Here is a 25,331-nt window from a genome sequence, read left to right as displayed (position 1 = left end):
ATTTACAACAACTCATACTGTATGACTCTCAACTACTGCCCAGGCTGCTTCATATGTACAGGTGAAAGCAACCACCCAATACAAGTACACTATTGGTTTAATCTGTACTCTATTTTCAGCACATGAAGGAGAGATAATGCGAGGAGAGGAAGCCACTTTTTAGTATTTTAGATTTGTACCATTATTTGTTTCCTTGCTCGTGCCCGTTTGCGTGCCAGCTACACAAGAGTTGGACGTTCCAAGGAACCCTGATAGCACTAACCGACCTACGCGCTAGTGGCGTAACGTCATCTGCGTTTATGTGGCCCTCTACTCTAGTTTTATTATCGGGGCTGTGGCTAAATTAGCATGGTAGCATGTCGTCAAACATGATTTGAATACATAGCAGGTAAGCACACCTCTTATATTCTTAACTATTCAAATGCGCATATAACTGATGTGTGCATTTAATATGAACATCTATAGAAAGCATTTTGACAATGTAGAGTAGTGTGTAAAGCTAGCGAACGAAGGTCGTCCTTGTTGCTATTACTAGCTAGCTAACCTACCAATTTGTCTTCTAACGTTAGCATAAACATTGAAAAACATTTTACGTCTGTATCTAGCTAGTTCTCCAACGGATGCACAATGTAGTGTTAGTAGTAAACACATTAGTGGCGTGTTTTAACTGGGTTGACATTAGTTAGATAACTAGCTACGGTTTGCTAGCTAACTAGTTAGCTAGTTTTCTAGCCAACTTTTGTGACAACATTGCCAGGCCGTCACTTACGAAACGATAGACGGTTGCTTTGAAGTAGCACTTAATCTCGGTCCATGACAGTTGTAATACAGGTCTTTGTCCCTGACAGTGGTAATACAGGTCTCTGTCCCTGACAGTTGTAATACAGGTCTCTGTCCCTGACAGTGACAATACAGGTCTCTGCACATAGGCCTTCTACTCATATGTATCGATGCACTTATTTGGAAAATAGTGGTCCAGGTACAACATTAGAAATATGGAGTCTTGTGAAACTTCACTTCTCTTTTGCTTTTCAACAGACACTAAGGACAGAGATGGCGGTGTGTGCACTGACAATGGATGGGATGGGAGACGAGGTGGCTGCAGTAAGCGGTGTGTTACTCCTGGTCTTGGCCCTGGCCCTGGCTTGGCTCTCCACACAAGTGGCAGATCGGGGCGACCACATCCTGAGCACCATCCTTACAGTCGGTGCCCACGCCTCTCTAATCGGGCTGGGGGTGCATGACAGTTACGGTGGAGGGCCTCCTAGTGCAGACACGCCAGAGCAGCAAACATCTCCACCCTCCCAGGAGAACAAGCCAGAGGAGGGGGAGGCAGGGTCTGAGAGGGAAGATGGTGAGGGCACAGGAGAGGGGACTGCAGGGACTGGAGTGGACCTGCTGTTGAATATCCAGGGTAAGAAACCTCAGAGATACCAGCTTGATGATGATGATGAAGACGATGAGGAAGAGGACGACGAGGATGACTATGAGGAGGAAGAGAAGGTTCAGAAGCTGAGCCCAGTGGTCTCCTGCACCAGCATCACGGTTCGATTGAAGTTCCTGAATGACACAGAAGAGGTGGCAGTCCTGAGGCCCCAGGATACAGTGGGTCTACTGAAGAGGTTAGTGTGATATGGCAGCTCTCATTATACATTTTCAGAGTTTAATCTTCTTTTTTTAATTTATTGAACATGCATATCTCTCCCATACAGTCTTACAGAGACATTTCTTTCTCTCCTCTAGTAAGTACTTCTCAGGGCGGGAGCGTCAGATCAAGTTGATCTACCAGGGTCAGCTGCTTCAGGATCCCAAACGGACTCTGCTCTCCCTCAACATCTCTCACAACAGTGTTATCCACTGCCATGTGTCCCAGGTGCTGCGGGAGGCCAGCCCAGAGGAGGCAGCTCGCTCTGGGGCCGGGGCTAGTGGGGGAATCAGGGCTGCAGGCCTGGCTCAGAGCACCAGCAGCCTGGTGGTGCCGGTGTTTGTGGTGATGCTAGCCGTGGTCTGGTACTTCCGCATCAACTACCGTCAGTTCTTCACTGCCCCTGCTACCATCTCCCTGGTGGGAGTCACTGTGTTCTTCAGCTTCCTCATCTTTGGGATGCACAGCCGGTGAGCGGGAGAGGAGGCAGGATGGAAGGGCCCTCATTTGGGCAGGAGAATGAGACGGAATAACAACTGTATCAGGTGGTGTCAGGAGGATGAATGAAGTCAGGGGGGCTCTGCCTCAGACACCATAGAACTCAACTGGAATCCTAAGAGTGGGTGTGCCTGTGTTTGTGCATGCACCAGCAAATAGCATTACGTGAGATTGATTGTATGTGCAGAGATTCAAGTTATCTGGAATGTGTGTTTGTTAGTATGAAGCGGAAATTATACTGAGCTGTAATTTTGCTTCTCAGAAAAACATCAATGAGTGATTGAGTGGTTCTAGCTCCTGTTGGTCTTTACAGGGTAGAACCATCAGCATCACACCCAGGACCACAGGCTGCTTGGTCCACTGTGTCAGCAATATCTTCTGCCCAGTTTGACTCCACATAGCCTGTTCTGTGTTAGGTTTCTCTCAGAAATTAGGGTCTCTATTCAATCAGATCCACTTTAGCCGTCATCCGCATAGCGGTTGTGTGGGAGGTGGAACTGTGTTAGAGCTGTCAAATCCACTGAGGTATAATAAGAACTGGAGACTGCGTCCAAGATGTCCGCCTTTTGTTTTCAAGGTTATCTACTCCCATTTGCATACGCCAATTCATGGACCGTCTATATCCGGGTTGAATCCGGTTTATACGGACCAACATCACATGCGGACTAGCGCACAGGGAGCAGCGCCGACGTCATCCAAAAACATGGCAGACGTTAGATTAATATAAAATGTTAATATCTTCTGCGATGGAAAACAAAATCGGCTTCAGATACAATTATTTCAATAATTCAATGGATTTTTTGTGCACAAAGGTGATGACTAAAGTGTCTTATTAGGAATTTTCTAATCTGACTTCTCTATGTGGCCGTGAATGGAAATTGTCTTTCTCAGCTGACCATCAGTTAAATTGCAAAACTGTAGCCGTGCGTTGCTTTAAGAGAAATCCAATGGAGCCTTGTTTACAAGTTTGAACAATTGAATGTGAGCTGTAATCTACACCTCGATTAGGCTGATTAGAAATCCTTATTTTGTTTAATGATTTTCAATTTGAGTGTAATAATTTATATATAGCCTACACGTTCTCGTTCTGAACTTCTAACACAAGTAGGACGGGTGTGGCTTCCTGACAATGATCAAGAGCAGCAACTCACCGATTTGATAGCTCCAACGCAGTTACACTGCCAAAACATCAGCTATGTGGGTGTCAGCTATCGCCTGTTAACGCTTGATCTGATTGAATCTAGACCTAGGATAATGCAGTTCTTCACATGGCCACATACTCTTTTCATTTCATACGTGTTAATGTTCCAGAAATGTTTTGTCTTTTTGTAGTACGTGTTTGAACGAGCAAACCATTTCCTCTTTTGCAACGGAAACAAAATGACTGAAGACTTGACTCTAGAGCAACTTTGAAACCACTCGCTATGTACTGAGTGCTGGTTATATTTCTACTTTCTTTCCAGTTCTTTGGGAATGAGCTTTCACCTTAGTTATTGTGGACTGTAATGACTGCCTTAAGGCAAAACATTTTGTAAGGATTGTTGTTGCTTGAATTACTCTACGCTGATATATTGTTTAAATTAACCCTAATTAAGATAAGTTAATGCATGAAAATAAGCAACATGTTAAAGCTTTTGAAAATACTGTAAATATGTATTTACTGTACATAGATGAATGGGATGAAACCGTATCGGACACGTCAGGATTTTTGTGGGGGAATTTGACACGAGATGGAAAATCTCTTTACCCCTTAAGTTTGATTGTTTTCCTCTGGCTTCAGTGCTGTGATTCAGATTAAAGACATTTGAACCAATCGGTCCCTGTGTAAAGAGGGAGTATGTCTGATATTGGACAAAATGACAGAACGCAAGAAATCTGAATGACACTTCATTTTACTCAGACAAAGAAACCTCAGTACACATGGGAAACTGGGATACAAAGAAAACCTAGCTGTGCCTCATAATATACAATTGACTTATTTGCACATGCACACACACGTGCTTGAAAAACGTTTTTTGAAGTCACTTTTTCTATTGCGTCATTTGTCCACACTCAAATATTGTTCAGACACGCTGATACACACAAACAGTTACGCAGCATTAGTAACACAGGCCATTCATTACCCCGTCAGTAAAGGACAAATGAAATGAGTCATACACAAAATGTGTTTTCACTTGAGAAGGTTGATTCTCTTTTAGTGCACATTAAAGTGATGCCATACTTTATCACTGGCTGAATGTTATAAATGAAAACTAAAGGTATATAAGATTCTCCCTAGCAAGTATAGTATGGTGGGCTTCTCAAACAGGTATGAATAATAATGTATATCAAACTCGTTAGCTAGAATGAAACTGAAAATGGCAAGAATAAGTGACAAACATCCCATGCAACGGCACTTCTGTTTCAAGTGGCGGCGGATTTGAATTCCTACAAGCGCATACACAATGCACGTAAGCAGAGACAGTTAAAGACTTTGAAAGCAAGTCAAGTGATGCAGATTGACCTAGAGTATTATTGAGCAAAAAGCAGGTTGACTCCACTATACTATAGCATTATTCAACAGGAAGCAATGTGAGATCTACAACTTTTAGAATGATATTGTGATTTGTAGCAGAAGCAGGTAGGAAACTTCAGTCTGAGTATGAAACAGTAAAGATAGACAGGGAAGAAGCACTGTTTAGCATGAAGCTGTGTAAGGTAGAGATTACCGTGTATGTATACAGTATCCAATTAAATCATGATTATTTTACATAAGTCATCATACCACATGTATAGGTATACAAAAACACACTGGCTCACTCAATGATACATGTCAGACATTAAATACACATTCTCACCTGACACAGTCAATGTAAACCAAAAACGTTAAATATTCAAAATGACACATACACTGACTCAACCACAATGTCACATTCAGAGATGCATAGTTATCTGAAAACAAATGAAATCACGCACGCCCACAACATGGAAAACAGTCAACTTTACACAACAAACATTCGTACACACATGCACGCACACATACACCACTGTGCAATACAATGCTATTACGGATAAAGCCACCATCAAGTACCCCAATATTGGTGAAACCACAAGATGGCACTGACATCCCCACCACAATAACAACGCTGTAGTAGTAAGGTGATGCAATTAGTCCACAAGTCCCCTCCTAAACAGAGACAGAGTCAAAAATAAAGTAAATGTTTTCTGTTTTCAGGAGAAAACAGATCAGAGTGCAAAAAAGCAGTGTGATTGGTCCATGTCTGAAGCCTAAATCACTGATTAACAAAAACATGGTGAACACTCAACCACCCATGTGTCTTTATAACTGGAATTGCAAAACATTGTCTTCAACAACAAACAAATAAGAATGGCGTTCAAATTAAGGGGTGCTGTGTCCAGTTATGTGTAAAGAGAAGTTACAACCCCTGGGCTAATCAGAGCTGGTATTAATGTGTGAGTGAGTGGATGTGAGTTAATGGGTTATCATCTTTGTTTCTAAGACGACAGGTGTATCTGTACCTCTGTTAGGTAGGAGACCATGACTTGACAGGCTGGGGGAGCTGGGTAACTGGATGAAGTTTGGCTCAGAAGTCCATGTCACCATCCAGTCACCTTCCTGGGTATGGTGTGGGGGGGGCAGACTAGGACTACCCTAGTTGAGGTTGTCATAGATACTGGGGGCAGGGGGAACAGGAAGCTTGGGCTTCTTCTTTCTGTTGGATAGGCCTACTAGACTACTCTGGGAGCTGCCGCCCCCTCCACTCCCACTGCCGCCCCCTCCTCCTCCTCCTGTGCTGTTTAGGCCAAGAGACGTCTTCTTCTTCTTCTTGGGCTTCTTGGAGTCTGAGTTGTTGGTGCCTGGGAGAGATCGAGAGGTGGGGGATGAGATGAGACCGACTTCCACTGTAATGAACGTACAGAATGTGGACCTGAATTCGGTTGTCTTACTAGCTTTGGAGGAGGCTGAATCGGAGGGGGAGATGTCTGAGGATCCGTCCCACTGTAGGCGACTCATGAGAACCTGTCCGTCTGAGACGTCGTAGCAGTCACTCTCCACCATCGTGTCTGCATCGGGCAGAGACAACCTGAAAGAGACAACAGCCGCTCAGACCAGACCAGATCAGACTGGCCACACAGACAGCAGCAGTACACATGGTGGAGCCATTCAATCTACCATACAGCACACTTACTGTAGTAAACTTTTTTTTTTTTTGTCATTTAGCAGACGCTCTTATCCAGAGCGACTTACAGTTAGTGAGTGCATACATTTTTTCATACTGGCCCCCCGTGGGAATCGAACCCACAACCCTGGCGTTGCAAGCGCCATGCTCTACCAACTGAGCTACACGGGCCATACAGTTGGCCATGAGTGCTCATACAGTAGCTAACTAACATAGTCCACTCTCATAGATGAGGCCTGTCCATCTAACTGGCACAAAACATCCACAATAAACACAGTCATTCAATACAACAAGTCAAGCAAACACCTCTACATTTAGGGACACCACATGCACCAATCAATATATCAGTTCTAGGAATAAACCAGTCAGAGCCATTGGCGGTCTGAGGGGAGGGGGAGGGGCACACTCACGCGGACGGCCCCAGGAGGAACACCCTGACGGCCCTCCTCTGTTCGTCCGTGTGCTGGGGGCACCGCTGGGACCTGGCAGGGACACAACGTGGCATTACAAATCCCTGAGAAACACCTGCCCACAATGCACAGCGGCCCCGCCTACCCAGGGCCACGGTAGAGACAAGAGTGGGAGAGAGACAGAAACAGACATCGCCAGTGACCATTCAGATGAAGTGTCAAGAGTTTGGAGGTTAGAGGTTAATGTTTGCTCACTGACCGTGTCCAGTTACTCTCTCACCACGTAAGGCAGGCAGTGTCCAATCAGGGTCTTACATAGTCCAATTGGAAAATATCTGTTGTTTAGTCCAATCAAAGATTAATTGTTTCACTGAGTTCTTAACACAATTTGGTATTATACTGAACAAAAATAAACGCAACATGCAACAATTTCAAAGATTTTACTGAGTTACAGTTCATCGAAGGAAATCAGTCAATTGAAATAAATTCATTAGGCCATAATCTATGGATTTCACATGACTGGGCAGGGGCGCAGCCATGGGTGGGCTTCGGAGGGCATAGGCCCACCCACTTGGGAGCCAGGTCCACTCCCCCTCCCCACTACTCCTCAGACGATCCGCAGGCGAAGAAGCTGGATGTGGAGGTCCTGGGCTGGCGTGGTTACACGTGGTCTGCGGTTGTGAGGCCGGTTGGATGTACTGCCAAATTCTCTAAAATGACGTTGGAGGCAGCTTATAGTAGAGAAATAAACAAATTCTCTGGCAACAGCGCTGTTGGACATTCCTGCAGTCAGCATCCCAATTGCACGCTCCCTCAAAACTTGAGATATCTGTGGCATTGTGTTGTGTGACAAAACTGCACATTGTAGAGTGGCCTTTTACTGTCCCCAGCACAAGGTAATGATCATGCTGTTTAATCAGCTTCTTGATATGCCACACCTGTCAGGTGGATAGATTATCTTCGCAAAGGAGAAATGCTCACTAACAGGGATGTAAACAAATTTGTACACAACATTTTAGAGAAATAAACTTTTTGTGCGTATGGAACATTTCTAGGATATTTTATTTCAGCTCATGAAAAATGGGACCAACACTTTACATGTTGCGTTTATATTTTTGTTCAGTATACATTTTTGATAAGAAAAAAAGGCCAATAACTGACACCAATCATCTAATATGTTATAAAGGAAATGGAAAATAATTGAGAATCATATAGAGTTGCCACTTGTGTACCCCAAAAGTCAGTCCCAACTACACATGATCGCAACACACCAATGAAACTGATCATGTTTAAAGCTCCCACAGAAACAACATGCAGAACAATAACCATGAGTGTCTGTTGGCGGCCTCCATAACGGAGTTGGGCCACAGGTTTACCATTTGTCTGGAACACACGTCATTCAAGTCACGGAAGACCTTCCTGACTAACTAGCTTAACAAACACCTCTGAGAACCTGGCAAGGTCCATACTAAGGGACAGGCTGAGGGATGGACACAGGATGTACTGACATTGACATCAAACTTCCAGGGAGATGTCTGTCTGGCACAGAACAACCCTGAATGGCTCATCTTGATCATAATCAGCAACCTTGACTCAAGCTAACATCTGGTGCCAGCACTTGAGAAACCAAAATTATTAATGAGTTTGTGTGATAAAGGTATGTGTGTGCACGTGTGTACTCTGTGTATCTGACAGTACATTAGGTGGAAATGACAAGACTGTATTAGAAAGGGTGCATGTGCTGTGTCTGGCGTAATCCTTACCTGGTGCACATCTTCTTGGTGTGCTCCGAGATCACTCCACATTGCTGCAGACAGGGGGCAGTATAGTTAGAGAGACAAGCCAGTCATACACACCTGATAAATGTCTTGAGATTTTAAATATGATCAGATATACAGTTAGACTTGTGGATGGATGGTAGAATGGATAAATGAAAATGACTCACTGTTGTCAACAGAGACCTCAGTTCATCAGGGCCTAAAGTTTCGTAATTGATGCCAGTGTTATAGTTGTACTGCAGTGAGGGAGAGAGAATGATAATAGACATCAACACACTGTAATAGATATGTAGTATTACAGCAAATGTGAATCAATTGATTCTGGTTACCTTGTATGGATCTGCATTGACACTACTACTAAGCTCCCCTGAAAAAGATAACAGCACATGATCTATCAGTCTACTTGCCACTGACTCCCAAAGACACAGATGATGCACACAACCACCACCAACCATGAAATATAGCAGTGATTACATTTAGTGAAATATCCACAATCTGAGCTCTGTGGGGAAAAAAACAATATTACACAGCAAACTATTGATTCCTATGCCTGAGAAAACATACTATGTATATTGACACTTTATGATAGGATGAAGCAAAGTTCTCTCCAGCTATTGACCAGTGTGGTAAGAGTACATAATTGATCATAATGTACGTGCTGCAATAGCAAGCATATTTATGCATAAGCATAAGGCAAAATATATGTTAATGGTTTAATCCATCTGTATGTGATTGAAATTGAGCAGCACTTTAAGGGCCAAAGCCACAAATGACAGGTCAATCAAACTGGGGTGGTTTGAGTTCAGGTCATTTATTACATTGGAACATCCTTGACCCTCCGTAGAAGATAGCAGCAACGTTTCATTTCAGCTCCTTTTTAAGAATCATGGACAATCAGGAAATCAAGAATCAATGAAGACATGATACAAAATGACAAAAATAAATGCAAACAAAAGCATGAATATGTCAAGTAGATAATGGATAGGATAACGCACAAGAGGACTTGTTGAGGCACCTGAGAAACTAAGTGATAAGCAGCTGGTCTGCTTTAGAGACATGACTGTAGTCTGTATCATTACTGGGACCAGACTATCATCTGACATGATATTTTCACTCAAGTGCTGAACAAGTTAAACAATACAATACATAAAATAAATGATATATTACATGCAGAGAACTGAAAACTAGAGGCTGAACTGTGATTTATTGCACACAATTGTCAGCTTCCTGTATGTCATTCTGAGCTCATTAACTTTGCACCATGATCAATGTCAAATTAAAATCATCAAGTAAACAGGAGATTGTGGAGCACGAAGTCGGCCTTTGCCATATATCTTAATGGCTTTTCCTCCTCTTCAATGCTGCTTCTGATCCTTTTCATACTGTACTACGTCTGTAGTCTGCTAACATTGTGCATTTTACCTGTATTTAAGCGGCAGACTCTTTCAATGGCCATTTATCCTGAAGAATCCAGAAGCCTGCATGAACATTTTCAATAGAGGATTTGGGAGATACCCTGGGTCTCTGCTAAGGTTAATTTCCTTTCCTTAGGAATGAAAGTTCAAACTCCAGGCACTTTTCCTGATATACTATCCCTAAAAACGGCAGGGTTCTTTCCCAGATTCTTCTTGGGTTGACCTTTGACCCTAGATTGAAGTGGGGCAGGGCATTATAGGGCTGGCCTGGCAGTCATCAGCCCCTTCCGATCACTGAGGAAGTGCATCATCTCTCAACAGCACACATGGAGCTTCCTGATCTGCAACACAAGGCTTTGGTCCCAGCAATGCTGAAACGACCAGAGTGTAAAACATCCCCAACCATTCAGCCAACTACTTTCACGCACACAAACACACACAAAGTAGGGCTATAAATTGGGTGTATTCAGGAGTGGGCTCTATGTTCTACTTCACTTACACACTTCCATTTCAAGGGTACAGAGAGTATGGACTCTAGAACATTCTAGCTCCCAACAAACAACAAAACACCATGAGACCATATACATATAATATTCTGTACATCAGAATGCATTATATAAACAGAAATGTATGTAATTTAGCATGAATATCAGTGTGAATTTTAATCAAATAAATGCTGATTGAGAACTGATATTGACAAATGACATTTAAAGAGGCAATCTGCAGTTGCTACATCCATTTTATGATTTATAAATTAATGATATGTACCCATTGATTCTTGAAGAATTTAACTTAGAAATGGTTAAACTGTCGCACCCCATCAGAACCCAACATATAAGCTTGTTGTACTCCAATGTTTGTAAACAAAGTAAACAAACACTATATAGCCTCAAAACATGGTTAAAACTATAACTTTGATATCATGGATGGTCAGTCCTTGCATCCATAGCACGGTCTATTAATTTGAGTGTCAAAAAAATTCTACCACAATCCCTCAACTTTTTACAGAAAAAGGGGCGGGGTGTACACTTTGTTATTGTTTTAACTGCTGATTGCCACTTCAAGATTAAAAAAGAAAAATGCCATTCTAATCATGTGTTTCAATTGGCAAATCTTTCCATTCCAGGAAGGAAATGCATTATGCAGTCAGGATTCAGGAATTTTAGATGACACAGCTTATAGTTTGTCACTTCACCTGCATCTTACATGGGTTCTAAGAGGTATACGCACCATTTTTATGCTTTAGAGATTTTGATCTTCTGGGTGAATTTGGATTCTAAAGAAATAATACACAAAAGAGAAGAACTGTAAATGTAGATAAACACTGATCTAGATTAACATATCACAAACAACTAGTGAGGCATGCAACAGGAAAAGTGAAGCACACACCCCTTGATCCAATTTAATTTGTAAAAATCCAGTTCATCCTTGCCATGCTTGTAAGCAGAAAGTAGGGCTGTGACTATACCAGTATGGCAATATTTTTTCTATGGGAAAAATTCAAACATGAAGCAGACCAAACTTTTTGGTCCTTTAAAAAGCTGCTGTTTGTAAAATGTGCGCTATAGCTTGTAAAATAAATAAATGTGACTGGTTGACAACTTAATGTTTGTTTCCAACATTAGGGCTGTTTTCCTAAATAAGTTAAATCCGCTTTGTGTTTTGTTTCCTTGCCACGATACTAACGAGTAACGCGGTACTGGTATAGTCCCGGCCCTAGCACAAAGGTAGAAAGGACAAAGGAATACCAGAAATCCTTAAGGTTATTTTTAGCTATTGGCTCCCTTGTAATTACATGTGGACAAAAACACGACATACAAAACATGAATATAAATATCTCCACAGCAATGAAACTTACCAAAGGTACATGTTGTTTCAAAGAATGTAAAAATACCTTATCTGACTTTCTCTTCTTAGCTGTAGAGGGAAAATAGAGGGGTGTAAGACAAGCATAGACGTGTTTGTTCAGCTAAAGTCACATTATTTTTTTTAAACGTGCCTTTAATACTGACAACATTCAGACAGTGTTTGACACTTGTTTAATTCTCACCTTTTTTTTCTGAGCCATACGACCAGTCATTATCATTGACGTCATCATTGTCTTCCTGATCACTCTCCGATTTGTTGTTCATGTTGTTACTGCTTGCTATTCTGTAGACCAATATCAAGAAAATGATCAGAATTGCCCACTCACTTGCGGACTGTATTGGTTTGTTTTCTATATGTTACATTGCAGTGTAGTGTCCACTGTCCAGTGCCCCTTGCTGACCTGCGGTTGGCGATGCGGCTGCTGTTGCGCCCCATGCCCAGGCATTTCTCCAGATGAGGTGCAAAGCGGGATGCAGCAATGCTCCGGTTGCAGTTGGGACACACACACTCCTTGTTCTTCCACTGATTGTATACTTGCCCGAAAATATCCACTCCTGGTTGGTCAACGATTTCTACTGAGCAAGGCGAGAACATACATGAAAGATAAACTAACAAAAGAAAGGCAGAGAGATGAACCAGATAACCAGACCCAGGAGGAAGAACTCTCTGGTACTAACCGAAGTCCTTCATGCTCTCTTGGTCAGTGTCATCCAGGAAGAAGTAGCCCTGTTTGACAGCACGATGCACTTCGAAACACAGGCCCAAACAGGCGTCCTCCACCAGGTCCGAGTAGATGTCCTGAGCCAAGGCCTGTGGAGGGCAACAAAAAACAAAACAAAGTCACAAAGGAAAGGAAACTACATGTGCAACTTCCTGTTTTAAAGTAGGACAACAACTACCAACCATGCTAGGATGGTAAAAGTGTAGTCCACTACTCACCTCTTGCTTGGTGTTGTCCAGGCCCGACAGAGACATATCCTCCATTTTCATTTGCAAAAATTTAAGGGTGAATCACTGCCTTCTACATGGCACAGTTATGGGGGGAAACAGAGCTGAAAACAGGAAATACACACATAGCGATTTAAAATTCATTCAAACAAATACAAATAAGTGATGAGACAAGAGATTATCCATTTGTTGGACAAAACCAAAGAAAAGCCCCTGAGTGAGACTATCAACACTTACAAAGGAGCACCGACACTCAGTTAAGACCTCTTCTTCGCGAATAGTTGGCAGAGGTGACTGCCTGGTATTGTTTTGGTTAGCTGTTGAAACAAATAAACAAATACATTTCACTAGATTTGTAAATTTGGTGTTGCGGCTACACAATACAAGACAGAATCAGAACAAAAACGAAAGTAAAGCTAGACTGAGCATTTTAAGACACGGCTAGCTACTAACGTTACGTGCTAGCTAGCTAGTGCTAACGTTAGATATTAGCTAGGATAGAACGCAGTAAAAACTGATAGCTAACTATCTATCTAGTTAGCAAAACAAACAAATATTTTCTTAATATCTGTTACAGATAGCAAAAACATAGCTCGTTAACAAATCAGCTCATTGCATATAATCTTACTAATAAGGGTACGTACAATTAAATTAAATGATTTCTTTACAGAGAAGATCATACTGGTCAGCTCACACTCACCATCAACGACCAATCTATGACTGAACCGTTAACCGTTACAGTTTAGCTGGACATTGACAGAGATTCTCTTGCTACATTGTATCTAGCTAGGATGATACATGTTGTTGTAGCTACTAGCTAGTCATTTAAATGTGATCCAACAGCGCAGTCAAAGGGAAATGAGAAGAAAATGTAAAAAGAGGCTGCCATTTTCCTTCTAAAACAGACCTCACCAAACGATCACCGAGGTCTCCGTACCATTTTACTTGGCCAAAAGTAGGAAAAACTGGCAGAGAAAGGCAAATATAATTTCTAATCAACTCAATTGACTGTACTTAAGTACATACATTTAATTTATAATTGGATATGTAATAATGAAATAGAAAAAACCTTGGACGTCTGGAATTGCCCCTTCTCGCGACTGGCCATTTGTGATTGACGTGCAAAGGGAAGAGGTGAAATAATCACAGTTATCCTTTATCGATTAGTTCTAATGAAACACAACCAAATCACAGATTAGAGGGTATAGGTAGTTGTATCTTTGACGAAATTCTAATTTAGTCATTTATTTAGGACACTATTGTTTGGTCAGCATTTCGAACATATTATTTGAAGGGTCCCACTATTTGGCAAGTGTCTTCAATCAACATCCATCACAAATTTACATTTTAGTCATTTAGCAGACGCTCTTATCCAGAGCGACTTACAGTTAGTGAGCGCATAATTTTTTTTCCCATACTGGCCCCCCGTGGGAATCGAACCCACAACCCTGGAGTTGCAAGCGCCATGCTCTACCAACTGAGCCTACAATAATTTGTAAAAATAAGAAACGCAATATGTATACTTTGTTAAAGACCAAGTTTATTTGTCAAATGCTTAAATAGCAGGGACATAAGAACACCCTCAGCTATAGAAAACATCAAAAATGTGTCAAATGATCAGCAGTACAAATCTGTAAAGCCTTTGTTCTCATTTAGTCATTTATACAAATTAACAAACATGGGGAGAGATGTAATAACTAAAAACGGACAAATAAAATCAAACTTTTCCCCTGCAAGCAATGGACTCACGCCTCAGATGGAGCCACTGACAAGACTTTGCCAAATCAAAGTAAAAATCAAAGTATTTCCACACAATACAAAAAAAGCAATATTTACAAATACCATACAGCAGTATGTTGTATCCCCATTGGCAACGCCTTTCCGCAAATCCAGTATCCCACCCTGCATAACATTTCCTTCACCAAATCATATATAGCCCACCATGCTGGTATTATTCAGTCAACAATTATGAGATGTAGAAATGGACAAACTCAGTCCCATTTAAAACTGGGGCCATTATTAACCGATTGTACTGTCCTGGAAACAAGTTAAACTTATGACATAACCTGTCCCGTGGGTCATCTAACACATATGTCCTTGTGCTGGTAAGCAACAGGACCACATTGAGCAGACATGACTCGGCTTCAATCATTTTGAGAAAAGGGCCTAAAAAACATCTACATTCAAGGTGTTTGTGTGGTAATGGGATGAGAAGTGCCTCCTACACCCACGCAGGCACATACATCCTTCACAGGTTGCAGTCCGGTGCAAACTAGTTCACTGCCCCTCAAGGATTTAAAAGCATGCGACTGGTGTAAGAAAAATTTTGGGAACTCCGTCTAGCCCATTCTCACACCAAGCAAATGTTTTTTCATCCTTGGGGAGTGGAGAAGTACACACATGGAGGAGGGTAGATAATCGAACAGCAGCCACAGTCAAACACAGGATGCAGACAACACACACCAATGCAGTCGCTTTCACACAAACGTAGGGGCTGAACAGATGACTGTTGAACACAGGAAGTATGGGACAGGCTTTCATTAAGTGCAAAGCTTTTTGGGGATAATCAGACTAAAAGAATATCGGGGTAGGGGTCAATTTAATTTGAATTAAAGAACAAAATGGATCCATTTCAATCCATCCCTGATTTCAAATGGAACTGACCACAGCCCTCGACATTATTAAAACAAATTCATTAAATCACCTATACATCAAATAGAAGTGTAAAACAGTGGTTCAAGGAAGAAATCAACACCAATATTAAATTGTACAACATAGTCTGTTTAAAACTTACTTGGAATTACATCTCATATCTCCAGTCCGGGCAAAAATAACAACTAAGTGTGGCGATTAACGATAAATTCCTTTGATACCACTAAGAAATTCATTATTTATACTGTTCCAACAGGCCAGTGGATGAACAAATCTAAACTGGAAAATCAACATGAGAACCAACATGAGTCAAAAAGAATTGTCTTGGACTTGCTCCACAAAGACCCCTGAAATTGTCCCCAAAAAAGGTTGGATGCATTTCTATGTAGAATAAATAAATAAACTGTCAGTCACCTTTGAACTTGAACACCTGTCAAAGGCAGGTAAAAGGCATTTTTCTAAATGCATCCAAATCTAACTGAAACTGTGGATGAATACATCTCCTCTAAATTTCCAGCAACAAAAAGAGACATTCATAATGGCTTAATTTTTCCTGAAGATACCACCTCGTTAAGAACCTAATAATAAAAACATACAAATTGAGAGTAGAAAGAAAGTTGAGAGGCGCTGAAGAACCAAAGACTAAAGGAAACATTTCTCAAGAGTGCAATTATTTGGTCCCCTGCACCCCCCACCCCAAAATAATCCCCCAGACAAATAGATAGGTTCTTTGGCTCTAGGAGGCCTGTTCACAACTCCCCACTACCTGACCTTCCTTCTTTGTAACCGTGGCCTCTAGTACCTGACACAGACTTACACTGACAAAGCAGGATGGGGCCAAAATCAACAGTCACCCAAAAAAAGCTCTTTAGAAACCTATTAGCCACAGAATGTAGAAAGGAAGCCAAATGTCCCAACGCGCTTTAGATTGGACCCACCTGAACCCAGCGTTGTGTGGGCTGGGCAGGGGAGCAGTTCAAGGCGGGGTTGAAGGAATAACAGATGAAGGGCATGATGTGGTGGTGGTAGGGTCTTCACCCTCCTTGTACAGAACACCAATGAACACAGGAAAGAGAAAGCGTGTGATAAATAGACATGGTGGTGCAGGGGCTCCCTCTGGTGGTGGGTGGTGAGGAGAGCAGGGTCAGCACAGTGTCAGCGCTCCCTGGACTCTTGGCTCAGCTCAGCGCTGCTCAGTCGCTCTTGGGTCACAACGGACCAGTGCTTCAGTCTGAATCAGAGTCCGACGTCGCCACTGAGCTCGAATCACTGCTGCTACTCCCCTCTGACTTGTTCTCCTTATCCTCCGCCTCCTCATCGTCATCATCGTCTTCCTCATTCTGCAAGAGGTGTCGCACAACAACAAGGAAGTTAGCCTCATGTCATGTCAGTCAAGGGCTCCATTATAATTTGCAACAGCAATGATGAATTTCACACAAGTCTGAAAACTAACATTGTCGTCATCATCGTCTTCCTCCTCACTGTCCTCTGCACTGGATGAATCGTTATCTGATGAGGCAGCCTCCTTCTCTTCCTCCTCCTCATCATCCTCATCCTCTGTGTCCTGGGGGAAGATTGATTGTCAGAGATTAATGATGTTTGACTTAGTAGAGCAGAGTGGTAAAAGTAGAGTGGTAATGATAAACAAAACTGAACAGAGCTGTGACTTACCGACTTCTTGGTTACCTTGGCCTTAACTTTGGCTGCAGTGCCTCCTGGTTTTGCTGGGGTTTTCCTTTTCTGAGGAAGACAATAGGAGATTAAGATTAACACTCAGTTTGTTTACATGTTAATTTGCCAGCAACTACAGGGAATTTGTGATAACTCTCACTCTAAGGCATAATCTGCTAAATGGCATATTATTATTATTATTATTATTATTATATTATAGAATAGCATGGACAACTTACTTGTGAGTTGTACTCCTTGTACGTGTTTCTTTCTTGTGAGGACAAGCTCTGTGAAAGAAGGGACATTTTAGTTAGTCAGGTCATTACAGGCACACAACTGCTAGGATGTTCAATGCACTAAGTGTCTGCTACAAATCAAAGATGGCGTACCGCTAGCCACCGCTCCAGCTCTACTTTGTACAGCTTCTGTTTCTCCTCAGCGATCTTCTTGTAGCGGTCCTTCTCCTTCTGCGGCTGCCTCTGCCAGCGGCCCCCGATCTCCCCCATGCGCTCCTTCATAGGGAGGTGGTTCAGCTCCCCGTTGGACAGCATCTCCTGAGAGAACTTCTGGTAGCCATTCCTGAAAGGTACATTGGTGAACACATTGAAGTAAGTTTCTCAAAAACAAAAATACAGACAGAAACACTCCATCAGAAATACACTCACGATGGGGGTTTCTTGGGTTCACCGTCAAATTTCATCTTCTTCCCTGAGGCAATGATGGTGGCAGGAGAGCGCATCTCACTCAGTTCCCTCTGTCAGGAAAAAAAAGAGTGCCAGTAAGTCTCAATGGGCACTTAAATCTCTGGGACTCACCTCTGCCTTTTAGACACATGGGTTTCCACTTACCTCATATCGTTTCTGGTCCTCAGCTGCCTTCTTGATCCACATGATCTTCTCCTTCTTCTCCATGGTGTTCCAAGTGGCTTCCATGGCTTTCTGGGCTTTTGGCCGGTCGTTCTGTAAAGCACAGGAGGAATGAGGCAGATTGTCAGGACAAGGGGAGGAGGAGGAGTTGACATGCTTTAAAGGCAGTCCTGATCCAAGCCCTTGTGAAGGCTGTAGTTGGGTCACCAACCTTGAACCTGGCCAGGTAGTCTCCTATGACGCTCTGCTGCCAGATGTCCTGTGCAGTCTTGGGGGTGTCTGGCAGTCGGCTGCGCTCCTCTTGTCCCTTCTTCACAGACTCTGCCTTCAGGACCGTCTCAAGACGCTTGTACTTCTCCTACAGGGGGAAGACAACGTCAGTTATTTAGCCAACGATCACAGGTAGAGGCTGAAACCAGAAATCCCCTTTCATCGACACAAGCCGATCCCATATAATTGATGCGGTCATGCATTGTACTGCATTTTATTCAATACTTTAGATATTTATATACTGCATCCTACTGCTCAGAACCCTCCCTCAGCTGCACTATGGTAGTGTGTATTAAACTGAGGTGTGTACCTTCTTCTTATCGGAGAGCTCGTTCCACATGCGTGCCAGCAGCCTGGTGAGCTCACTGTCAGACAGGTCTGGTCGCTCCTGCTGCAGCTTGGTCCGTTTCTCTTCAGAGAAGATGAACATGGCCGAGATGGGCCTTTTGGGCTTCTCTGGACTAGGCTGCAATTTAAGAGATGGGAGCTTTTTTCAATTCAATACAACTTTATTGATCCCCTCTGAAATAATGAATACTATGGTCAATATCTATTTTGTCTGAGATTGATCAAATTACAGTCATCTCCATTTCATACTTATTTATGATTGTTATTGTGAAATGTGTGGAGCTGATGATGTGAGTGATACTGATGCATTGTGGGGATTACCTTTGCTCTGCTTTTCTTTTTGCTTCCCCCGCTGCCCTTCTTGAAGCCAATCATCTTCTGCTCCCCCAGCACACGCTGCTGCTCCTCCTCTGATATACTCTGCAGACAGACACTGAGTAAATAACATACATACCGCCTCGGCTCTCATTCACTAGATATATATAAATAGACACACATACATGTAGAAAAACAAACTTACACAAAGAAACCGGTTCATCTCGACTTCGTATTCTTTCTTTCTCTGAAAAACAGAATTTTGAAAACTTGAGCGCTTAAGACTTCTGACAGTAGGTCCAAAAAGTCAATGTTGGAGTGAACAGTCCACCTGCTAGTGAAGTACAGACCTGCTCGCAGCGTTTCTGGTAGGCGTCCTTCTCGTTCTGTTTCAGCAGCTTCCACTGCTGGCTGCACATGACCATGCGCTCTGTACTGGGCACGTCCTTCATACTGGACATCAACTCAGCACAGAACATGGAGTAACCATTCCTAAAAAACACACAGAGTACACAACACGGTCACAACTCTCCTCACCATGTCCAGTTAACACAGTGTGATAACCCAGTGGTAAGATTAAAAGTGTGCTGGTGGGGATTAGTACTCACGGAGGTGGTTTGTCCGGCCTGCCATCAGATTTGTCCTTCAGATGTCTCTCAGCCTTGGTGAGGGTGGACTTGACGATGTCCTCGTTGCTCATGTTGAGCTCTGGGTGTGTCTCAATGAAGCCCTTCATCACCTCCTGTGGAAAACAACCAGGGGTCATGGGTTAAAAATCAATTAATCCTCTCGGAAATACCAAAGTCAGGCAGTAATTTTGCCAACTTCAGAGACGTGTGCCTCATATTTAACTGTGCTCTCACCTCATATGCTTTGTGCATCTCCAGGGACTTGGCAATCCACTTGAGTCTCTTTTTGTCTGACAGCTGTGTCCACTGATTCCCAAGACTATCTTTAATGTCTTTGGTGGTCGCCTAGTAACAGACAGATTCAACAACATTTACGTTGCTTCAGATGGACATAGTTCAACTTTAGCATGTTAGCATTGAGTGTGAACATTGTTTTTGTAGGTGCTAACAAACAGTCCTGAAAAGCTTGACTTACGTCTGCATGCGTTTTGAGGAAGGCCTTCTTCTCGTGGCTGTACCATAGCTGCTGAGGCGTCCTGGGTTTCTCTGGCACATTAGAACCTTTCTTTGCCATGCTCTCCACCAGGTCGGGATGGTCCTCCCTATAGTCACACAGAAACACACTGGCTACTGTACATGTACTCATCAAGCAAAAGAAAACACATTCAACACAATGGAGAAAACCCTACACCCCCTTCAAATATGTATATTTACTCCAGTTGCAGATAACCTACATTTGAACCTTACCTGAACTTTGACATGCTGTGCCCAAACGTTTCTTTGTCTTTCTGGAAGTCTTCTAGATATTTTTTCTGTTGTCAAAAAAACAAAACAAGGCACAGACAACCATGAGCAACATCAGCAAATTACTCAGCTCAAATAAATTATATATACCAAGGAGGACATATTCTCCCATTCCAAGTGTCACTATATCCCTCCCTCCCTTTAATTGCACCTCTTCCTTTCCATCCCACTCTCTCCCTGCTTCTGACCTTCTTTTTGTCAGGCAGCCCTCTGTATTTCATGGAGAGGATCTTGGTGAGGTCTAGGTTGCTCATCTCAGGGTGCAGCTTGGCATACTTGGCCCTCTTCTCAATGAAGAAGCGGAAATATGGCGTCAGGGGCTTTTTGGGGAAATCTGGATGCTTCTGTTCAGTAAAAAATAAAACAAAATAACATTCGAAAGAACAATACTCAATATGAGCAAAACAACACACAAAGACAGTCAGTCATCACATGACTGAATTTGCTAAGACAATGTGTTACCTGTGAAAGTATCAACTGAGTGTCCATCATAAAAATATGATATGCAGCTCACCTTCAGCTTCTTGCCCTTATACGGGTTCTTGATGAAGTCTTCGGCATCGAAAATCAGCTCGGTTAATGTGCGGAATTTACGGATCTGAACCAAAGACACAGAACAACATAAAACGCATTGCAGAGGCAAGATGCAGTATGTACATATTGAACTGACAAGAGTTGGAAATCCACTTTTATTCTCTAATACACAATACCCCAGTATAGCATGATAGAGACATCACGTACCACTTTGGAGACCTCGTTCCACTTCTGTTTGCACATATCTCCTGTGAATGAGTTGAAGGCCACCTTCTCCCAGTCCAGATGGGACTCTGACGTCTTGTACTTGGCCAGGTCCTTCTGGGGAAGATTGACTTTCATGGCCTCTAGCAGATTCAAAAGGTCGTCCTGTGTCCACACTATAGCCACGCAAGGACACACATATCAGCTTGCCTGCCCTGCAACCATTATCCTGGCTGAAGTGAACAAAATCATGAATCTCTCTATTTTGCACCATATTCTGAAGGTGATGGAAGGAAGAAGTTCCATGTTGCGACTATATCTCACCTTGATTGACTACTATGATCTCACGTTGATTGACTATGATCTCACCTTGGTCTTTAGTGGACGAGTCCATTTCTCCATTCATCTGTACTTTCTTTTACCTGCACATAAACAAAACAGATCCTATTAAAACACTATCCCTTTCTTTTAAATGGCTGTGAATAATATACAAGGTGCGGTGAGTCATTGTCAATCTTACCAACAATTTACTCTCACTACTGTGCCAGCAAAAAAATTATACACAGGAGACATAATATCCAAGTTACCTATGCACACAAAGCATAAGCCTAATGCATGCAAACGCCAGATAGTAACAGAAAACTACTTTGGCCAATGCTATGCCTTGTGATATTAGGAAATATCTGGAGATTTTTTTTTATTTCAGGGTAAACACATTTGAAATGGCATAGGTTTGCGCTTAAAGTGAATATCATTCGACTAGTATATTTGTTTGCATATTACAATAAATGGGTGTAAAATGTGATTCTGAAAACAAGATTTATTGGACAGAGATTATTCGATTGCTTTTATTCATTACATCAACGTCAAAGATGATTCCAAACAAACTATTAGGTAAGAAATTCCAGCCTTTTCAAATCCTGGAAATTAAAATCGACCTCGACATGATGGTTATTAATGTTTATTATACCGCCCCTAAACGTTTACGCTACATCGTGAGACAGGCTATAGCTTGTGACGGTTTCACATCTCAAATAACACCGCAGAAGTCTACGACTGGTAATGCTCTCTGTATGTCGATTTGGAAAATAGGCTAGCTTATTCTACATTAAAAGTAGCTACTCATTTTGCTTTCTGTCGACCATGTCTTCTGTCGGTCGGTAATGGAGGATTTAATCGGAGTGGTGGGGAGGTACCACAGAAGGAGGAAGCGAACGTTTAGAGGCAGCTGTAGGCAACCAGCTGACAATGGACGGGAGATCCGCTTTCGGTCTCCGACGAGGAGGAATGGTGGCAAGGGAGCATTACTACCAAATGAACCACTCGACAAAGCCACACTACCAACATTGAGCTGGAAGAGAAACCTGCCTCCGCCTTGAATCTATCGGCCGACTCTTGTGAGGGGCTAGAGGGAGAAATATTACGTTTTATAATAAATTAAATTGTTGGGCTTCGTCCTCCGAGACCCGTTTCTAGGCAATAATCGTTTTGGTATAGCAGCGAGCAACCATAATCAAACCGAAAAAGCAGGACATTCTTGCGCGAGGCGTAACCGATTTCGGATATGTGATGGCGACTCTGAAGTCTGCACCCAGCCTGTTTCCCGGTTCTTGGTGATATAGTACGCACGAGCTTGTGTTGGACTGCCAGTGTGTTTAAGGGGGGATACAACTATCGCTGGTCTAACGATGCGTTTAAAACAGTGGTTGGACATAGGTAGCTAGTGTCACAAATCAATGCAATTTATGGGAAATTTAAAAGTAATATCCTGGTATGATAAAATGGTTTGGGTGGTCCACAAACTCCAACGACCGCGCTAGCTAGCTGCAACTGCACTACTCTGGTTCAATGCAAGGGTTAGCTAGCTACTAAATCGCTAGCTAGCTATATTATGTTAGCAGCCATCAGATTAACATTAATTTACAACAATATATTGAATTGTTAACCAACACGGTGGCCACCTGCGAAAATACTCAAATGACAACTAAATTGCGGGTAACAATCTATACATTTTAAAGTTTAAAAAGCTAGCTAGCTAAATATAAAACATGAAAACCACCAGACCAGTCAATTTATGCTAGCTAAAGCATGGCTAACTTCAGGGGATTCACCATGGATAAGGATTTACGTTTTATTTTGTATATACATTTATGGTGCAATCAATATTGCAGGTAACGTTAACTAGCTAAATGCATTTAAAATGTATTTTTAATTGGTCGGTAAAAATATTACGTATTGGCCTAACGTTATTAGTTTTGCATTAACCTATAGGAAAAAAATCCAGTTCCAAACGCCTGCGACCCGAACACTGACCTCGTCTCCATGAAAGGGAATCTGTAGAAAATCATTAATCTCAGACAGACAAATTCACTGTTGTGTTTCTTGAAAATCGACGATTAAAATGAACAAGCTCACCGTGAAACGGTTCTGTTCACCCCGACTTTTCTTTCAGCTGTCGTTGAACACGGGGTAAACCAGGTTGTGTGGCGAGGATGGGTCGTGAAGACTGAGGCACACGAATGAAGAAAAAGGAAAATAAATTGTAACAATCTTCGCTAATCGTCAGAACTGAAATACGGATACATAACTAAAATCTCTCATCATTCACAAGGTTTCGGTTTCAATCCGCGGTTACATTGTATCAAGTTGACACCACACAGAATGAAACATTTTTACATCCGAGACTGCAAATGGTTCACTGGCGCGAGGATGGTTCTAGAGCCGCCATGCTACAGGCAAAGCGCGAGTCAGTTAGGATACCGACCGTGACAAGCTCCTATGGCGCACTACATGCTTAGCAAGAAACGGGGTTTAAAGTAAGCCTGGGTGTGCAACTAACCAGACCCACACCAGGATCATAGGCTATAACAGTACCAAATACTGGTTTTCGCAGGTTGGCATTGATGGTTGTCAAGCGAGATCGAGGGCGAGCCCACACGGTGAGATATTAAACTGAGATCCATGATGGCTAACCAGAGAGGCGGCTGATTCTGTCAACAACCGCATGGAGATCTCGGCGCGGAAATAGTCAATTCTTAGCAGAAAATAAGATACATTGGTGAATTAAATGCCAAATTGACGGTGGTCCATAATCAAGGCATATGTTGTCAATTTATACCATATTATTTAGACCCTATAGTTCGCATTTCTTACCCGTGGTAAAGGACAAGAAATTCGGGTATGGCGACCTCGGAATTGGCTACCCTACAGCAGTCAGTGTTTTGCTAACAATTCAAGATGAGGCGTTTTTAAAATTATTAAAGGGAGAAAATAAACCATACTGAGCGTAAATTATTTGCTGGAAAGTCGTTTGTGGAAGTATTTTTTTATATATATTTTGAGCATTCGAATTGACGAAGGAGGTGGCTGTGAGCCTTACCTGTCTCAGCGTGAGTCGAGCTCGTTGTGGAGCAAGGGTTGGGTTGAATGTTAGCCAGCACTGCGCCGCCGGTCCAGGGCACAGGCGCTCCAGTCCCCGCAGAGATGGGAACTTCCCCCCGCCTCCATCTCACTTGCTTTCTCCTTCCACTCAACACGCAGCTCTCTCGATCCGACCATTTCTCTTAGCAAAGACATCCGCATTTTCGATCTCTCCCCCGCTGCCGAACGCATCACCCACAGCCATACTATTTTTCCACATTTAGCTCTCCGACCCGCCGAGGACAATGAGCCAGTGCAAATATTTTTAGACTACCGGTACTTTAGTAAAAGTTAATTGTCCCAGACAGCTGCCTATATCTAAGTGGAACTTTATTCAGCTAATGTTGTTACATCAAAGTAATTTCACTAATTATAGAATAATAACTATTAACATTTAATAACAATCTGCAATGTTTAGGCCTACTGAACATTTGGAGGAAAAAAGTGTCATAAACATATATTCATGCCAGCGCTAACTCTGCTGACCGATTGCGAAAACGAAACAGATACTAGAATCGTATTCCATGGATAGGCCTATACTTTTAGTGGTGCTCCTATTTGCAAAGTCTAGCAGGCTATTTGACGGCTTCATTTTCCCACTCATGTAATTTCTTCCAACTCCACCTTGTCAGTTTGTGGGCGTAACCCAGCCATCCAATCCAGACAGCCAGATCCATTGAAAACAAAGGACTTTCCAATGAGCGCACTGCCTCGTTAAACCGCGTTGGAGTGGCGCCCTTCTCAGCGCTCCTGTGGACCAGCACTGTCAGCCCTCCTCCCATTGATGAATAAAGTGGTCTTAAATTAAGAAATTAAATGGTTTTGAGTCAAATTTAAAATGTATTTAATTGGTAGGGTGGTGAAAATCAAAACA

The 25,331-nt window shown here is 42.5% G+C and overlaps 3 protein-coding genes across 17 annotated transcripts; 1 reads left to right on the top strand and 2 right to left on the bottom strand.

The window, feature by feature from the left end:
* The first annotated feature begins 51 nt into the window (after window positions 1–51).
* Window positions 52–3,960, top strand: LOC311143845 (transmembrane and ubiquitin-like domain-containing protein 2). Its single transcript, XM_084179722.1, has 3 exons — window positions 52–388; window positions 1,039–1,622; window positions 1,744–3,960. The coding sequence occupies exons 2-3, from the start codon at window positions 1,054–1,056 to the stop codon at window positions 2,117–2,119; spliced, it is 945 nt and encodes a 314-aa protein (XP_084035848.1). The 5' UTR covers window positions 52–388; window positions 1,039–1,053; the 3' UTR covers window positions 2,120–3,960.
* Window positions 3,961–4,017: 57 nt separating this feature from the next.
* On the bottom strand, window positions 4,018–13,891 carry LOC311143768 (ataxin-7-like protein 3). 12 transcript variants are annotated; one of them, XR_014614451.1, is made up of 15 exons: window positions 13,445–13,652; window positions 12,982–13,061; window positions 12,736–12,848; window positions 12,474–12,606; window positions 12,197–12,371; window positions 11,978–12,078; window positions 11,786–11,844; window positions 11,158–11,203; window positions 8,842–8,879; window positions 8,680–8,748; window positions 8,498–8,541; window positions 6,735–6,806; window positions 6,092–6,228; window positions 5,663–6,001; window positions 4,018–5,309 (listed from the first exon to the last, which is right to left on the bottom strand). XR_014614451.1 is itself a non-coding variant. In XM_084179656.1 (14 exons), the coding sequence occupies exons 3-14, from the start codon at window positions 12,784–12,786 to the stop codon at window positions 5,796–5,798; spliced, it is 1,092 nt and encodes a 363-aa protein (XP_084035782.1). In that variant the 5' UTR covers window positions 12,787–12,848; window positions 12,982–13,061; window positions 13,814–13,891; the 3' UTR covers window positions 4,018–5,795. The 12 variants fall into 12 exon arrangements, 10 of the variants coding, with proteins under 10 accessions (XP_084035782.1, XP_084035779.1, XP_084035780.1 ...); XM_084179656.1 differs by lacking the exon at window positions 13,445–13,652 and adding an exon at window positions 13,814–13,891 and having other exon boundaries at window positions 4,018–6,001; window positions 11,822–11,844; window positions 12,197–12,368; XM_084179653.1 differs by having other exon boundaries at window positions 4,018–6,001; window positions 12,197–12,368; window positions 13,445–13,860.
* Window positions 13,892–14,266: 375 nt separating this feature from the next.
* On the bottom strand, window positions 14,267–25,094 carry LOC311105446 (nucleolar transcription factor 1-like). 4 transcript variants are annotated; one of them, XM_084147600.1, is made up of 22 exons: window positions 24,417–25,034; window positions 23,453–23,543; window positions 21,407–21,459; window positions 21,041–21,213; window positions 20,814–20,897; window positions 20,488–20,643; window positions 20,243–20,307; window positions 19,971–20,097; window positions 19,730–19,840; window positions 19,475–19,608; window positions 19,217–19,358; window positions 19,072–19,113; window positions 18,873–18,971; window positions 18,514–18,669; window positions 18,145–18,291; window positions 17,916–18,026; window positions 17,733–17,821; window positions 17,457–17,646; window positions 17,307–17,354; window positions 17,068–17,136; window positions 16,850–16,960; window positions 14,267–16,736 (listed from the first exon to the last, which is right to left on the bottom strand). In XM_084147600.1, exons 3-22 carry the CDS (start codon window positions 21,441–21,443, stop codon window positions 16,623–16,625), a joined length of 2,205 nt encoding a protein of 734 aa, XP_084003726.1. In that variant the 5' UTR covers window positions 21,444–21,459; window positions 23,453–23,543; window positions 24,417–25,034; the 3' UTR covers window positions 14,267–16,622. The 4 variants fall into 4 exon arrangements, with proteins under 4 accessions (XP_084003726.1, XP_084003724.1, XP_084003727.1 ...); XM_084147598.1 differs by having other exon boundaries at window positions 21,362–21,459; window positions 24,417–24,496; XM_084147601.1 differs by lacking the exon at window positions 23,453–23,543 and having other exon boundaries at window positions 24,417–25,094.
* Between the last annotated feature and the right edge of the window lie 237 nt (window positions 25,095–25,331).

The sequence above is a fragment of the Coregonus lavaretus genome (genome assembly GCF_964263955.1).
Source record: "Coregonus lavaretus genome assembly, chromosome: 2".
In the NCBI taxonomy this organism is placed as follows: domain Eukaryota; kingdom Metazoa; phylum Chordata; class Actinopteri; order Salmoniformes; family Salmonidae; genus Coregonus; species Coregonus lavaretus.
The sequence above is the reverse complement of the archived record's forward strand: the minus strand, read 5'-3'. Positions and strand labels throughout refer to the sequence as shown.